This window comes from Rhinopithecus bieti, unplaced genomic scaffold (genome assembly GCF_001698545.2).
Source record: "Rhinopithecus bieti isolate Rb0 unplaced genomic scaffold, ASM169854v2 scaffold_12049, whole genome shotgun sequence".
NCBI classification, from domain to species: Eukaryota; Metazoa; Chordata; class Mammalia; order Primates; family Cercopithecidae; genus Rhinopithecus; species Rhinopithecus bieti.
Window position 1 is genome coordinate 3,275,880 of NW_016807278.1, and position 15,782 is coordinate 3,291,661.

Consider the following 15,782-nt stretch of genomic DNA (forward strand, 5'->3'; position numbering starts at 1 on the left):
GGAGTCTCGCTCTGTCGCCCAGGCTGGCGTGCAGTGGCCAGATTTTGGCTCACTGCAATCTCTGCCTTCTGGGTTTACGCCATTCTCCTGCCTCAGTCTCCCCAGTAGCTGGGACTACAGGCGCCCGCCACCTCGCCCGGCTAGTGTTTTGTATTTTTTAGTAGAGACGGGGTTTCACCGTGTTAGCCAGGATGGTCTCGAACTCCTGACCTCGTGATCTGCCCGTCTCGGCCTCCCAAAGTGCTGGGATTACAGGCTTGAGCCACCGCGCCCAGCCTAGCTCCTGCTTCTTGACAGATTTCTCTATTCAGAAGTGACCCAGAAGCTCATCTGGTTCAGTCCCCAGTTTCCAGGTTTAAGGGGCAGGTGGGACTGAGACTAGTGAGCCTGCCTGGAGGTTTAGGTGGGAATCTTTTGGTTTTTTTCCCATCTTTCTGATCCTGTTTATGAAATCAGTGTTTTTATTACACTTGCCCATTGTCACAGAGAATCTGTGGATAGAGGGAAACCGAGAGAGATGTGGATCGAGGGAAACTGAGGCAGAAAGCAATCTTTGTCTAAGCAGAAACAGGGCTATAACCTTATCGTCTGAAGTCCTTCCTTCTGCCTCTGACTCTGAATAATACAGAACCCGGGTACCCCGTAGCTTGGCTAGCATCCTTGTTCAGGGTTATCAGAGACCAACTTGGGCTGAGGGCTAGGAGAAGATCCTGGCATCTCATAGTGGCCCCCAACCCTCTCCAAATGTTATTTCTCTAAATTCTCCGTATTGAGGTGGGGGCGGGGGATGGGGAGGCCCCAGGACCCCAGCCAAGCCCTCCTGACACCTACAGACATGCCCCAGAGCTGAAAGGTGATCACCAGGCTGGCTGGGTGAGGTCCTACACATGATTCCAAGCCCCTGGGCAGTTTCTGGTTCCCTGCAGTCTCTTGTAGGGGACTCTAAAAATGCAGCTCACCCAGACGGTGGCCCTACTCCCCTTTGGGGGGCAGCCTTGTCCTGGTGGTGGAAGGCCCAGGAGGCTGCGCTGAGCCACCCCATCCTCTCCTTGGCAGGCAGGCTGTGTGGTTGGTTAGCAGCTTGTCACTGGTGTGGATGGAGTTAAACCTTTTCGGGGACTATTTACTCCTGATCCTAAGTGACAGCTTGGGGAGGGAGAGTCACGTGGCCCTGAAATCCCCGGGGGAGCCGATGGAGCATGCCCACAGCTGCCTGTGCCTGGGAAAGATGCTGGATCCTGCAGTCACCACAACAGCATCCTCTCCCTGCGCCAGGGACCTGCCAGCCGGAGAGATGACTGATTAGATCAGATTAGATCCGGAGCCCCGCGCTGCAGAAGGGGGCCCCAGGGGCGGGGGAGGAGGACCCCAGCTGGCCTGAGCTGGGGGGAGGGGTGCCTCGGGGCTCGCAGAGGTAGAGCTTTCCAGCGCGGGGATCACACCTCAGAAGCCGGTGAGTCTGTTTTCATGCATCACATAGATGAGGTGGGAGGAGGAAGGCTGGGCTCTGGTCAGGGCTGGCAGCTGCCTGTCTGCCGCGTGAGCCTGGGCTGCTTGCATTGCAGTGCACTGGCTTCCCCATCCCTCATCCTTGGCAGCCTTACTTGGGGATCATGGATGCTGAGAATGCTAATTATAACCCTCCCTGTGCCCCCACCCCCACCTCCAGAGTCCCTGTCAGGGCTGATGCTGTTTAAATTGATTACATTTGAATTGCATCTCCTGGATGAGGGCAGCGTTGGGGCTGGCAGCTTCCTAGGGTCCAGCAGGGTTCCCCAAGCAGGCTAGCACAGAGAGGCCAGCCCACCCTCCCTTTAATCCTGCCAACAGGAAGGAGAGATGGAGGGGGTCCAGGGTCAGGCTCAGGTCAGCCCCAGGGGCTCACCTTCCTCAGGGTGGGGAGAGTCAGGGTGTGTATCATTCTTATGGGTCAGAGGTTGGGTCGAAGGATGACAGAGGCTCTTGGATTCCAATTTCTAGGAGGCATCTGAGCTCTGGGGGTCTCAGATTTAGTGAGGAGCTCCTGAAGGAGCTGGAGCCTGGTATGTGGTGGAGGGGGCAGGGAATGAGGGGATGACGTTTATAATGATGGGACCGGGCTGCAGCCAGCTGAGAGCCTCGAGGTATTGTGTGAGGATCTGGGGAAAGGAGGACAGTTGGGGAACTGGCCAGAGAAGGGTAAGGAGGGCTACAGTGGAAGGGGAGGGAAGTGGGGCGAGACACGAAAGTGGTGGGGGCAGGGGAGAAGAAGGGAGAAGAGGCTCCTGGGAAATGCTCTTTGAGACAACATGCCAGCCAGGGCAGGGAAGGGGGCTGTGGAGCCTGGGAGAGCAGAGATGGAGAACCGGGATAGAGGGAGAGCCATCCCCCGGGCACAGGAGTGGGGAGGGAGAGCTGCAGGAGGGTGGAAGTTGGTGGGGAGGAGGCTGGAGCTCAGAGCTGGTGTCAGAGGAGGTTGCAGACTTCAGGGATTGGAGGCTCTTCCCAAAGCCCTGTAGACCCTTTACCCCCAATCTGATCACTTGAGTGGTGCACTCTGCTGAGGGTCTCGTGCATGGTGGGGCAGGGTCCTTGCTGGCAGGTATTTGCCTGAGCCCGCTGTCTGGACAGGTGCGGGGGCACTGTGGGCACCTGTCCTACAAATATCCCAAATCCTGTCTTCCAGGCCACCCTGGAAGAGTATGAAACTGGGGAGGGCTCCTGTGGCTAGGACAGTTCAGTCGCCAGCTTTCACCCCCGAGCAGCTGCATTTTAGCTTCAGCAGGACAGGAGCAGACCCTGCTGGTGGGTGGAGGGGAGGTGGGAGCGGCTAGGCTCAGGCCTGTCTCCAGGTTGGGGTGGCAGCAGGGGCGGAGGGCTCCCCCCCTGGCACTGCCACTGAGCTTTCCTTATGGAAACAAGCGGGTTTCTGTGTCTCCACACAAGGGCGCAGAGTGCCGAGGCACAGATATGAATTATTAAAAGTCCTTGGTTTTCCAATCAGTGGCGAGGTGATAAATATGTTAGCACTGGTGTGTAATTAATCTTGGCGGGCTGCTGCACACAGACTGCAGACAATGGGGGTCCCCCCCCTTTTTTTTTGCTGGACTAGGCTTCTTTTCCTCCTTCCTAGGAAGGTGATGGTGCAGGACGCATTACACAGATAATTACTTTGAATGTGTCTGCCTGGATTATTGAGTTGGATTATTCCTGCTTGCAAATGAAATAATTACTGATCCCCCAGTCAGTGAGGGAGGCAGCCACCTTGGCTCCTGGGCTGACATCAAAGCCCCCACTTTGCCCAGGCCCAGCCTGCAGGCTTGGGCTCACAGAGTGAGCTCTCTTGGTCCAGGGGACTGGCCTAGGCCAGAGTGAAGAAGCCGCAACAGCAGATGGGAACATGGTGTCAACTGGGGCTGAACAGGCTGCGGTTCTGTTCTCTGAGCCAATTGCCTCATCGTCTTCCTCACAGCCTGTTGTGAATTTGCTGAGGTCATTGGCACTGGTCTTGGCGCACCCATGGGCCCCCCCAGAGGAAGGTTGGAGCTGGGCCTCACAAGAGAGCTGCAGGATTTGCACTGCCCTGAGCTCTGGGGTGAGGCAAAGGGGGCTCTGGAAGCCAGGGCTTAATGAGGGGACTTTAGCAGGCCAGTCTCCAACCGCTTAAAGCACATTCAGAGAGGAAAAAACGACTGTATTTTGGGAGACACTTAGAGTAAGTGGGAGCAGAAGGAACAGAAGTTGAGGGTGGGCTGAGTGGAAGCCTTCTCTCGGCCATCTCTCTGTTCAGGGGGCTCCTGCTCAGCACCCACAGCCTTCAGACGCCCCTCAGAGACTATCTAGTCCAGACTCCCTCCACATCCAGATGAGCCTTCCTCAGCCTCCCTGACAGAAGCAGCAGACTCACTTGGATAATTTCAGCGACAGGGAGCTCATTACCTCACAAGGCAGCTTCTTCTGTGGTTGGAACATTCTTCTATATTGAATCAAAATCTGCCGACTTCTAAGTTCCACCCTCTGGTTCTGATTCTTTGAAGCTGTGCAGAACAAGTCACCTCTCTCTTTTACATGGTGATAAAAATAGTTTTCTTTTGATTAAAATCATATATAATAGTCAGTGTGTGGATGTGCTGTGTTTTACGTGATCATTTCTGTACTGGACATTTAAGTTACCTTATTTTCCTTTTACAGATAGCACAGGAGGAACATTTTTGTTCGTAAGGCTCTTTCTGTGCTTTGGGTGACTTAGGATAAATTCCAAGGCATAGAATTAATATGATAAAGGGTATACATTAAAATAATTATTATTCTGTGAGTATAAAAGTAATACATTGTCATTTAGAAATGTAGGAAAACCTAAAGAAAAGTTAAGAATTACCCATAGATTTGATATATAATTTTAATTTTGGTATATTTGTACTTTTATGAATTCACGCATGAATATATGTCTAGATTTATCATCACAATACGTATATATATCATTAAAATCTTGGCCCAGATGTATATTATTGTCAGTTAAATGGAAAGCATTTTTTCATATTATTAAATATTATTTTACAGCATTATTATTATTATTATTATTATTATTATTAGAAACAGGGCCTTGTTCTGTTGTCCAGGCTAGAGTACTATGGTGCAGTCTCTGCTCACTGCAGTCTCAACCTCCTGGGCTTAAGCGATCTTCCTACCTCAGCCTCCCAAGTGGCTGGGTCTACAGGTGCATGTCACCATACCTGGCTAATTTTATGTATTTTTGGTAGAGACAGGGTTTCTCCATGTTGGCCAGGCTGGTCTTGAACTCCTGGGCTCAAGTGATCCACCCACATCTGCCTCCCAAAGTGCTGGGATTACAGGCGTGAACCACCACCTCTGGCCTTTACAACATCATTTTAAAGTGGCTGCCTCATATTCATCATATACCTTGTCAATTTGTTTGTTGATTTAACCCCTATGTTAAACTATGTATTTCCAATTTTCTACTTTTATAATAAGGCTACAATGAACATATAAATATCTGATTCTTCACACTTATCAATAATTTTTTCCCTTAGGTTGCATTTCTAGAAGTGAAATTGCTACATTATTAAAATATTTTGCCAAATTCCTTGTTCAAAAGCACTAATTTACATTCCCAGCAGCTGTGTCTGAGAATGGATTTTTGTGCCATGAGCATCAACATTGAGTATTACAATCTTTTTCATGGTTTTCATGTATTGTTTCAATCCATTTGTTTGATTGGGAGCGAGACATACAATTTTTAAAAAGAGACTTATCAAATGTGACATTGTCCGTATTAATAGCAATGCAATATATAATATGTCCATATAATAAACATATTTGTGTGTTTGAGTCTTTGGCTTTTCTTTTTTTTTCTTTTTTTTTTTTTTTGAGACGGAGTCTTGCTCTGTCACCCAGGCTGGTGTGCAGTGGCTGGATCTCTGCTCACTGCAAGCTCCGCCTCCTGGGTTTACGCCATTCTCCTGCCTCAGCCTCCCGAGTAGCTGGGACTACAGGCCCCCACCACCTCGCCCGGCTAGTTTTTTTGTATTTTTTAGTAGAGACGGGGTTTCACCGGGTTAGCCAGGATGGTCTTGATCTCCTGACCTTGTGATCCGCCCGTCTCGGCCTCCCAAAGTGCTGGGATTACAGGCTTGAGCCACCGCGCCCGGCTGGCTTTTCTTAAAAGGCAGTGTGTGCAGAGTCATTAAGATCATAGTTGGCCGGGCACAGTGGCTCACGCCTGTAATCCCAGCACTTTGGGAGGCTGAAGCGGGTGGATCACTTGAAGCCAGGAGTTTGAGACCAGCTTGGTCAACATGGTGAAACGCTCTCTACTAAAAATACAAAAATTAGCTAGGTGTGGTGGTGGGCTCCTGTAATCCCACCTACTTGGGAGGCTGAGGCAAGAGAATCGATTGAACCTGGGAGCGGAGGTTGCAGTGAGCTGAGATCGTGCCACTGTGCTCCAGCCTGGGTGGCAGAGGAAGACTCTGTCTCAAAACAAACAAACAAACAAACAAACAAACAAACAAAACATAGTTATGGGGTCAAACTCAGGTTGAATCTGGAATCTACCATTTACCAGTAATATGATACTAACAGTGGCTTTACCACTCTGTGCCTCAATTTCTCCATTTGTAAAATGAAGATAACGCTTCTTGTGAAGATAAATGAGGTTACATATGCAAAGCACATAGAATCCTGCTGAGCAGAATAAGTGACAAATGTGTTTGTTATTATTACCTTGTTGATTTGCATGAGAAACATAGATATCTGAAGATAGATATCATCATCTATCTCCCTCCAAGCCCTCCCAAGTCTCCTTGTTCAAGGCTAAGTGCCCCTGTTCCTCCAAAGACCCTCAAGTTCTTTCTTGAGCTTTCCTGGGGCTCCCACATGAACTGTGGCCTCACTGGCACAGAATGTGATGAGGTGGCCACACACATGCCCAGGGCAGCCACTTCCTCCAGGAGAATCCCCTGGAATAGTACACTTGCTGGGGGCTTCCTCTGGCAGGTGCATGGATGAAGGGAGTTGGGCCTCTAGTGTCTCCTGGCTTATAGGATACTCCACTGGAGCTGGTACTCCTGCAGCCCCTGTCCACGCCCCTGCATGGCCATGTGCACATCCTGTCTTGGATTTCTTCCTTGTCAAATCTACCCAGCACTTCTCATTCCCATGAGACCTCTTTGCACTTTCAAAAGTAGCACAAGCTGATTTGATAAACTAATTATGATCCATGTGTTAGCTCCTGCTGTGGTCGTGGAGAGAAGGCTCATCTGGAATTTGAAGACATGGGTTCAAATCCTGGCCCAGGTAGTAGCCATATGATTTGCAGAAGTTACTTAATCCTTCTGAGCTTTCACTTCTTAGCCTGAGAACTGGAGTTTGTATCACTACCACCTACCTAGCTGATACCTAGGTGAGTAATATACATGGAAGTGCTTTGTAAACTGAGAATAATCACACAAATGTCAGTTACTGAACATCATGTTTCAGAAGGCAAGGCTTTAACTCAAAGACCAGACAGGTGCTGAGGTGGATTGGTGGGAAATGTGTTTAGGGTAGCTGGTATTCAGGGATACTGTCAAGTCCTCCCAGGTCACCCACTTAGTCTCTGTAGAGGATTGATCCTTAATGCGTGAATTCAGGAAATAGAGCTGGAGGTGCCAGTGCTGATCTGATAAACATGCATCAGTGCTGAGGCTTCAGGGTAGCTGGTCCACACTGGTTTCAGCTATGACTTCCTCCAGTTAGTTGGAGCTCCACTTCTGCAGTGAGACAGCCTAGGGCCCTCCTTAAGGAGGAGGTGAGGTCCCTCCTTAGCTCTGACATCATCGTGTCTACCCAGTCTGGCTCATCATGACTTGAGAAGAACAGGCACCTATAATTGCAGGTGCCAATTTGCTTTTAATTAGCCAAATGCTTGCAATTAGCCTCTTAAATTCTACCTAGCCTCAGGTGGTGTGGTCATTGTTCTGGTTTTGCTTGGTTCCTGGGATCACATGAGCAGCAATGGGCTATCCAGGGACTGGATCCATGCTATCCAGTAATCCTGCTAACGTCACTTGAAACTGGGGCTGTCTCACTGGAGAACTGAAGGGGATGGGAGCAGGGAAGAAAAACCTGCTTTGGTGGGGTGGTGCGGGTGGGAGTGTGGTGATAGAGGCGTAGTGCTGAGAACTGTTTGAATGACAAGTGAGGTCTAGAACCCAGGTTTCCTCCTCCTAACCCAATGCTCTTCCCCTTCTGAGCCTCAGTATCCTCAGCTCTAAAATGGGAATAATAATTCCCACCCTGCCCTCATCACCAAGGATCAAATGAGTTAGTGTAGGAGGTAGGTGTGAATATGAAGCAATGTGACCTGAAAGTCCGCGATCACATCAAATGTGAAAGCTCTTTAAAGTTCTCCATATGCTCCTGGTGGTCCTGGCCACTGCTTCTTGGACTCTGACCTTCTCAATCACTTCTCTGCTGTCCAGTAATTCTTGACTCCATTGTCATCTAATCCTGCCAACTCTCCCCCCAACTATGAGTGATTAGAGGGCAGTATTTAGCACACAGTAGGTGCTCAACAAATGTTGGTTGGATATATGAAGCTTTGGATGGGAGGGTTAGGCCCAAGGAGTGGGCACAGAGAAACACTCATGAGAAAGCCTTGGATGGGGGCAGTGGTGGGGAATTTATTCCCTGTTCTCCTCAGTCTTGCCTCTCACTCCTCTGTACTTCTTCAAGGCAAGAGATGGCCTGATTTGTCTTATTTGTAGCTGTGATGTTTCACACAGAGGCAGGCACAAAATGGTTGGTAACTGCTTTTTGATTGGCTGAGACAGGGTGATGTGGTAGAGACAGCATGGAATTAAGTGGTGAATAGAACTTGGGAACCTGGCCCTACCATTTTCTTTGGGTACATACTTACTGCATGCTCTTTATGTACCAGGGAGGTACTAGGTTGCAAAAATGAATTTTTATTTTGATTTATTTATTTTTGAGATGGGGTCTCACTCTGTCCCTCAGGCTGGAATGCAGTGGCACAATCATAGTTCACTGTAGTCTCGACCTCCTAGGCTCATGCAGTCCTCCCACCTCAGCCTCCTGAGTAGCTGGGACCACAGGCGTGCACCACCACACCTGGCTAATTATTTTATTTTTCATACAGACTGAGTCTCACTTTGTTGCCCAGGCTGGTCTTAAACTCCTGGGCTCGTGACCCTCCTGCCTCGGCCTCCCAAAGTATTGGGACTACAGGCGTGAGCCACTGTGCCCGGTCAGAAATAAATTTTTAAACTCACAGTCTTGTAAGGGAGCAGATGAGTGAACAAACGACCATGCCGTATATGATAGAGACATATGCCACACATGTTGGAGGCCAAAAAAGAAAAGGATGGACTCTCCTAGGGGGTTCCCCAAGGCAGGAGCCTTAAGCCGGGCCTCAGCTTGGGAAAATTACTTAACTTCTCTGGGTCTCTGTTTCCTAAGCTATCCTGTTAGGAGACTGAAGTCTTCTCAGAGGTGAGGATGAAATGAAATACAATAATATGAAGAAAATGTCTGGCATTGGATAGTCCTTTTTTTTTTTTCTTTCTTTCTTTCTTGCTCTATGGCCCAGGCTAGAGTGCAGTGGTGCAATCTTGGCTCACTACAAGCTCTGTCTCCTGGGTTCAAGCAATTCTCCTGCCTCAGCCTCCTGAGTAGCTGGGATTACAAGGCACGTGCCACCATGCCAGGCTAATTTTTGTATTTTTAGTAGAGATGGGGTTTCACCATGTTGGCCAGGCTGGTCTCGAACTCCTGGCCTCAAGTGATCTGCCTGCCTTGGCCTTGGAAGTGCTGGGATTACAGGTGAGAGCCACCATACCCAGCCTAAATAATTTTTTTTTTTTTTTTTTTTTTGAGACGGAGTCTCGCTCTGTCACCCAGGCTGGAGTGCAGTAGCGAGATCTCGGATCACTGCAACCTCCACCTCCCAGGTTCAAGCAATTCTCCTGCCTCAGCCTCCTGAGTAGCTGGAATTACAGATGTGCACCACCACGCCTGCTAATTTTTGTATTTTTAGCAGAGATGAGTTTTCACCATGTCAGGCATGGTGAAACTTAATAACTTAATAAAAGTTCAAAATGTCACCTTGAAACCAGGACGGGGATTGGTTGGTGGGGGGAGCTTGGGGAGGGCAGGAGCTGAAGGAATTCTGAAGGAATTCTGGTCCCTACACAGCCTCACCCTCTCTTTGCTGGTTAGTACCCATTCAGCCTTGAGTAAGTCCCTCACCTTCTGTAAGTCTCAGGCTCTATCTGTGAAGTGACGATAATACGCTTGTTGTATGGCTCAATTGAGAAACTTCACACGAGTCACCTACAACATGCTAGGCACATAGTAAGTACTAGAAAATATTAGCTCTTCCTTATGATTTTTACCAACATATTTCACAGAGAGACCACATCTGCACGCTGACACACGTGTGTTGCATGTGTGTGGACTCCCAGATATGCTCAGGAAGGGTGGAGGGTGAGAGGGCCTGGGGTTAGGCTGAGTGACAGCTGGCTGCTGCTCAGTCTGAGAAGCCTTCCTGGAGGTGAGGCGACTGGAACTCTGTAGAGAAGGTGGGAGGGGTCAGGTTCAGCTTGGGTGATGCAACTGGGGAGGACGGCTTGTGGTTCATGCCCAAGTTGGGGGAGCCTGCTTCATGGGAAACATGTCAAAGGGAAAGGTGGCCCCTGACAGCAGGAACTTAGTTATCTCAGGCACGTAGGCCACCTTCCCCCCACACCCCGCTCCCCCTGCCTGGGCCAGTCCTGCTAGCAGCATCCCAGCTGCTCGGTAGCCCGGCTGGTCCCCTGACCTTCCTAAACAAGGCAGCCTGGCGGCCATGCTGGGTTGCCGTGGTAACTGGCGGCCTCCCAGCTGGGTTGCCCGGGTAACCGCTTAGCTGGCGTTCGGAGAGGAGGGTGGTGAGCTGGGGGAAGTCAGCCTCAAAAGAGGCAGAGAAGGACAAGGGCTGGACAAGGAGGAAAACAGATCCCAGATGCCCCCAGCACAACCCTCTCCTCTCTCCCTCATGGGACTGGGAAAGCCAGAAAAAGGCAGGTAGGAAAGAATGTTGTGCTGTTTCCGATCCTTTGTGTGTATGTTTTGCAGTGTGAGTCATCTTGGCCCTCATGGGAAGTTTAGGGGATTTGACAAGGCGGCTCAGGAGCTAACCCTGGCAGTGATAAAACCAGGGGCCATCCAAACCAAGACGTCAGTCCTGGTCCTTCCCCCGCCCCCATCTCCCAGACAACTTTACCTCTTTGAGCTTTGGTTTCCTCATCTGTAAAATGGAGGGGACTTGGACCTCCAGGGCCCATGTTTGGGGGCTGTGCCTGGCACTGTCAGCAGTGGGTTTCCTTCCTCTCCTTCCGTAGTGATTTTTGATTCGGTGGCTGCTTTCCAGCCTGTGAACAGCTTGCACCAACCCTGCTCTGAGCCCAGCCTTGCAGAAGGGATGGTGGTGGGATGGCTAGAATTCTTGAGAAATTAGAGACATGGCTCTTACCTCAAGGAGTTTACTAGCTCACTCTGCTGAGGGCAGATAGCAAGTTACACAGGTAGAAACATCTGCAAGAGCAAGAAAGGTTTTTTTTTTTTTTTTTTTTTTGAGACATGGTCTCACTCTGTCAGCCATACTGGAGTGTCCTGGTGAGATCATAGCTCATTGCAGCCTCGACCTCCCTTGCTCAAGCCATCCTCCCACCTCAGGCTCCCAAGGAGCTGGGACTACAGGTGCTCGCCACTATACCCAGCTGATTTTGTATTTTTTGGTAGAGATCGTTTTGCCATGTTGTCCAGGCTGGTCTTGAACTTCTGGGCTCAAGTGATCCATCTGCCTCAGTTTCCCAAAGTGCTGGGATTATAGACATGAACAACTGTGCCTGGTCAGAATGTTTTAAAAGGAAGACATCAAAATTTTTGACTGCAACCAGTAGAAACACATTCCAGGAGCACATGTATGTTACCCTTACTGTAAGTGGTGCATGTCATATTGCAGTCTTGTCTGGCCTATACATATTTTTAAAGATCGTCTTCACTCTTCAGCTTGCTTTCACACTGACAGATGAGTCACTTGTTTCAGTTTGAGAAACACTGAGAGAGCATACACACTAAGGCTCTTCAGGTATGTATAGGCCCTCCTACTGCTCTCACCTTCCAGGTACTGTCATCTGGGGGATCCTCGCCACTCTGATCTATGAGGTCGCCAAGACTCAGAAGTCTCATGACTTGCCCAGGGCCAGAGGCAGCAAGTCCCGGAGCCAAGGCTCGAGCTGGGTCTCTGTTGCTCAGGTCCACAGCCCACGCCTACACCTGCTGAATCTGCTGCCCAGTTTTATTCCTGCTGTGAGGAGAACTCAAGGAATCTGTTTTTTTTTTTGTTTTTTTCTTTTGAGATGGAATCCTGCTCTGTTGCCCAGGCTGGAGTGCAGTGGCATGATCTCGGCTCACTGCAACCTCTGGCTCCTGGGTTCAAGTGATTCTCCTGCCTCAGCCTCCCAAGTAGCTGGGATTACAGGCACATACCACCATGCCTGGCTAATTTTTTTGTACTTTTAGTAGAGATGGGGTTTTGCCATATTGGCCAGGCTGGTCTCGAACTCCTGACCTCAGATGATCCGCCTGCCTCGGCCTCCCAAAGTGCCGGAATTATAGGCATGAGCCACCGTATTCAGCCAAGAACTCAAGGATTCTTATAGGGAGAGAAACAGAGATCTTAAGATCCAAACGGTTCCCAGGTGTCTGTCCTGGCCCCCTTAAAACTGAGGGCCTGGAGCCAGGCCTAGAACTCAGGCTCCTCTTGTCTGCTGTCTTAGGGACTGCAGAGGCGGGGACTGAGGAGAGCTGCGAAAAGAAAAGGCCAAGCTTGAAGCAGTCTGGGTGTTCCCTCTGGGTCTGAGGGGAGTCAGCCGGGGAGCATGGGTGAGGCTAGCTGCGAGGCTGAAGCTAACCCCTCCCGACAAGCAGTTCTGGCTGCCAAGCGACTGGACCTCACTGTGAGGGCGTACTTGGTGTCAGGGGCCCAGGCCATGCCTAGGGGCCTCAGGCTTCTGAGAGGTTTTTTGACAGGAAAGCCTTAAATCAGTCCCCAGAGAAGCCCGTTTCTCATTGTCTATCTCCCATCTGACAATGGAGATGACAGTCAGCAGCATGCCTGCCAAGTGTGGCCTTGAGCACAAGCTAAGGTCAGCGCGGTGGGGGAGGCCGCAGGGAGGTTTGGCACCAGGTGGCTGAGGTTGGGAGTGGCTGGAGCGAGAGGGGCGTGAGTGGCTGTGGAATACCCAGGTCGAATGCTGACCCTATAAATATTTATTGTGATAAAATAAAGATAGGGCCTGGAATGAGAAGCAGGAGCGAATGAAGGAATCCACACTGCTCGGTTCCATTCTCAGCTGCGCTGTGTGAATTTAGCCTGTGTGTCCATCTCTCAGGACTGGGTTGGTTTTTGTGGGGTTTAGTAGCTGATACCGTTCCTGCCCTTACCACATGGACTTTGCCTTTTGCAAACAGGAGAACGGGCAAGGCATTTATGGCTAGGAGACATTTCCTTGCTGTTTGGGCGTACTCTCTTTTCAGCTTCAAGCTGCCCGACCTGCCCTGTGTTGAAGAGAGGGCTGAGGGGTGACTGATGGCTGAATTAGGACCCTTGGCTTGGGGAGGAGGTTGCAGAGGGTCAAGAAGCTTCAGCTGTAGCTGTGTCCTTGTCTTTCTAGGCTTCTTGTTAATTTACTCAGCACCCACTGCTTTAAGCAGCATTTCCAACTGTAAAAATGAGAGCAGCCAGAAGGTATCTTGTCCAGGCTCTTGATTTGGCATTTCCGGCTCTTGGTGCCTCTGTAACATGTGGTGTTACAGGCCAGGGTAGTGGGTGTGTGCGACTAGGAATTCCGCTGAAATTCAAGTGGGATGTACGTTTCTAGCTCCAGCTGGGTGAGTAGAGGCTGGGGAGATGGTGGGTTTCTGATAAGGAGAATCGGTACTTCAGGATGGTACCAGCCGGCAAGAAGAGCATGCCCAGTGCTTCAAGGAGAACTGATTTACACTGTGAAGTTGGATGAATATCTTTCTCGTAGGAACCCCTAATCTCTGCATCCATATACTCTGCCATCTACCTACTCAATATGCTCTATTCCCCCAGCTTGTCCAGGGTGACCTTTGATTGCCTTGGAAGAGTCTGTTTCTGAGATGATGGGCCACTTACCCATGGCCACATTGGGAAGTGAGGGAGGAATCAGAATTAGAATTTATGGATGTTTCTGTGTTTCCTGCTGAGCCATCTTCTTGCCCATCATGTGACCCAACTGTGAGTGTGGGTGTGTATTAGCCAGTAAGAGCAATGGAGGTGAGGGGGATGTGGTTATTTATTTGACTCCAGTTTGTCATGGCTCCCCCTGTGGTCATGGCTCATTTGTGGTGGCTCAGAGCTGCCCAGCTGGCCACCCCTCCCCAGGTGCCCAGACCCCGTGTTCTGGAAGAGGCAGGTGGCAGATGCTGCCTCCTCTAGGGGCAGTGAGAGTGAGAGTGTTTGCTGCTCTCATGTTCCCATGCATACAGAGAGGGCCGGTCAGTGGCTCTAGGTATAATCAAGGGGGCTGTCAGACAGTGCAGAAATCTAGTCACAAAGCAGCTGAGTCAGGGCTTAGAGGCAGAGCTAGGGTGGAGGGAGAATCAGAGACCACACCCAGTGCCAGTAGTCTTCCTTGCTCCCTGCTGCCCACTTGCAATTGAGGAGGGGGCTATCCAATGGGGCAGCAGTTCCTCTAGAAGTCTTAGCTTCCCTTATGCAGAACAGGTCTTCTCTCAATCCAGAAACCAAGTGTCCTCACTTAAAGCCAGCTTAACCATCTGGTGGTGGCTAGCAGGGTGAACTTCACTCATTCTCTTCTTTTCCCTGTACTCCTCTCCACACCTTTCTGCTCTTCCTTGCTATCCCTGTAACAGGGTCGCTTTTCTTAGTGTGTTCAGATGTGAGCATGGAGAGCAACTGGGAAGTTAGGTGAGCTGATTTTCTCCAGGGCCTCTGGTCTCTTACCATTAAGGTCAAGTGACTCAGCAGAGAAAGGAGGGTTTGCTCCAGTAACTTTGTTGGGGGGAGCCTGCTCCGGGATTGGGGGAAGCAGAACAGAGTGTGGGGGAAGACGGGACAAGAGGAGTTGTTGGTGCCCCTGCTGTTCTTTTCAGGGAAATGCTAGAGTGCCCCCCTCCTCCACCAGCTCTCTAGTACTTGTGCTGTGGGTGAGGCTGAACCCAAGTCACAGTGCATGTGGGCGCTGAGGGAGTGTAACGGGGAGATCCTGTGACATCTGCCTCGTGGTGGCATCCAGACCTGAGGGGAGCGGGAAGAAGAGAAGCTGAGACCTCTGGAAAGAGGCACAGCAGAGATGGGGAGTGTGGGGAGGGTTCTCAGTGGAAAGAAACCTCAAAGGGAGTGGGGCCAAGGGGCTGAGCAAGGACGCCTGGGCTGGCAGGCACGGGGGATCAGGCACCCTCTGATGGGCTGTGTGTGGTCAAGCTGTCCTGGCCTCCTTGTTAGGAAAGTCTGGCAGGGAGTGGGTAGAGGGGTAAGCATGGAGATGGAGAGTGTCTAGACCTCGGGAAGGAAGGACTTTCTTGTATCAAAATAGAAAGCATCCCAATCGGGCCCAGTGTCTTCCAGATTTGGTGTTGTCAGAATCAAGGCCAAAGTCATCAACGCTTACACTTATTAAGTTATATTTTTTAAAGTGTCCTTTAATTGGCTGAATCAGCCAGTGGGGAATAGAAGTTGTTCTGAAATATTCCATCCACATATGTCTTTCTCGCCGATAAATGTGTATCTCCCCACAGCAATTAACATAATGTCTTGAGAGAGTTGGTGCTTGGTAAGTCGCCTTCCCCACCTTCTCCAGGCGTTGTGCTTGGGGTGGGGGTGACATACAAGGGATGAGGTGCGGGAACTCTGGTTATAATGAAACTCTCACACCCGCATCTTTTCCTGGGCTAGATTTCAGCTTGTTTCTCCACCTTCTGGCTCAGAGCCAGGATCCCTGTTTCCGTCACTGGCTGAAGGACTGGCAGGATGGGGTTGGATCACATCTTGTCTGTCCTCTGCTTTCCTCCTTGGAGATGTTGCTTTGTCACTCACTTCTGGGGCACCCTGATAATATGGATGAGGAACTTGTCTGAAGTACAATTTGGGTTAGGAAACACTGAACATCTTTATACTTTTTATAATTGACTCTTTCTTTCTTTCTCTCTTTCTTTCTTTCTTTCTTTCTTTCTTTCTTTCTTTCTTTCTT

General features: G+C 50.1%; 1 protein-coding gene across 17 annotated transcripts in view; it reads left to right on the forward strand.

Annotated features, from left to right (window-relative positions):
* PLEKHA6 (pleckstrin homology domain containing A6) overlaps positions 1–15,782 on the forward strand; it is a 161,028-nt gene that overhangs the window by 18,777 nt on the left and 126,469 nt on the right. For 2 of the 17 annotated variants that reach the window (XM_017881046.1, XM_017881050.1), the window contains exon 1: positions 1,218–1,453. The exons of 14 other annotated variants lie outside the window; for them this stretch is intronic. Coding sequence is in view for 1 of the 3 variants with exons in the window: in XM_017881040.1 (XP_017736529.1) it covers positions 10,502–10,563 (62 nt within the window). In the remaining 2 variants the exon portion in view is untranslated. Of the gene's footprint in view, positions 1–1,217; positions 1,454–10,432; positions 10,564–15,782 lie in introns of those variants that run through there. One more of the 17 variants, XM_017881040.1, reaches the window with a different exon arrangement.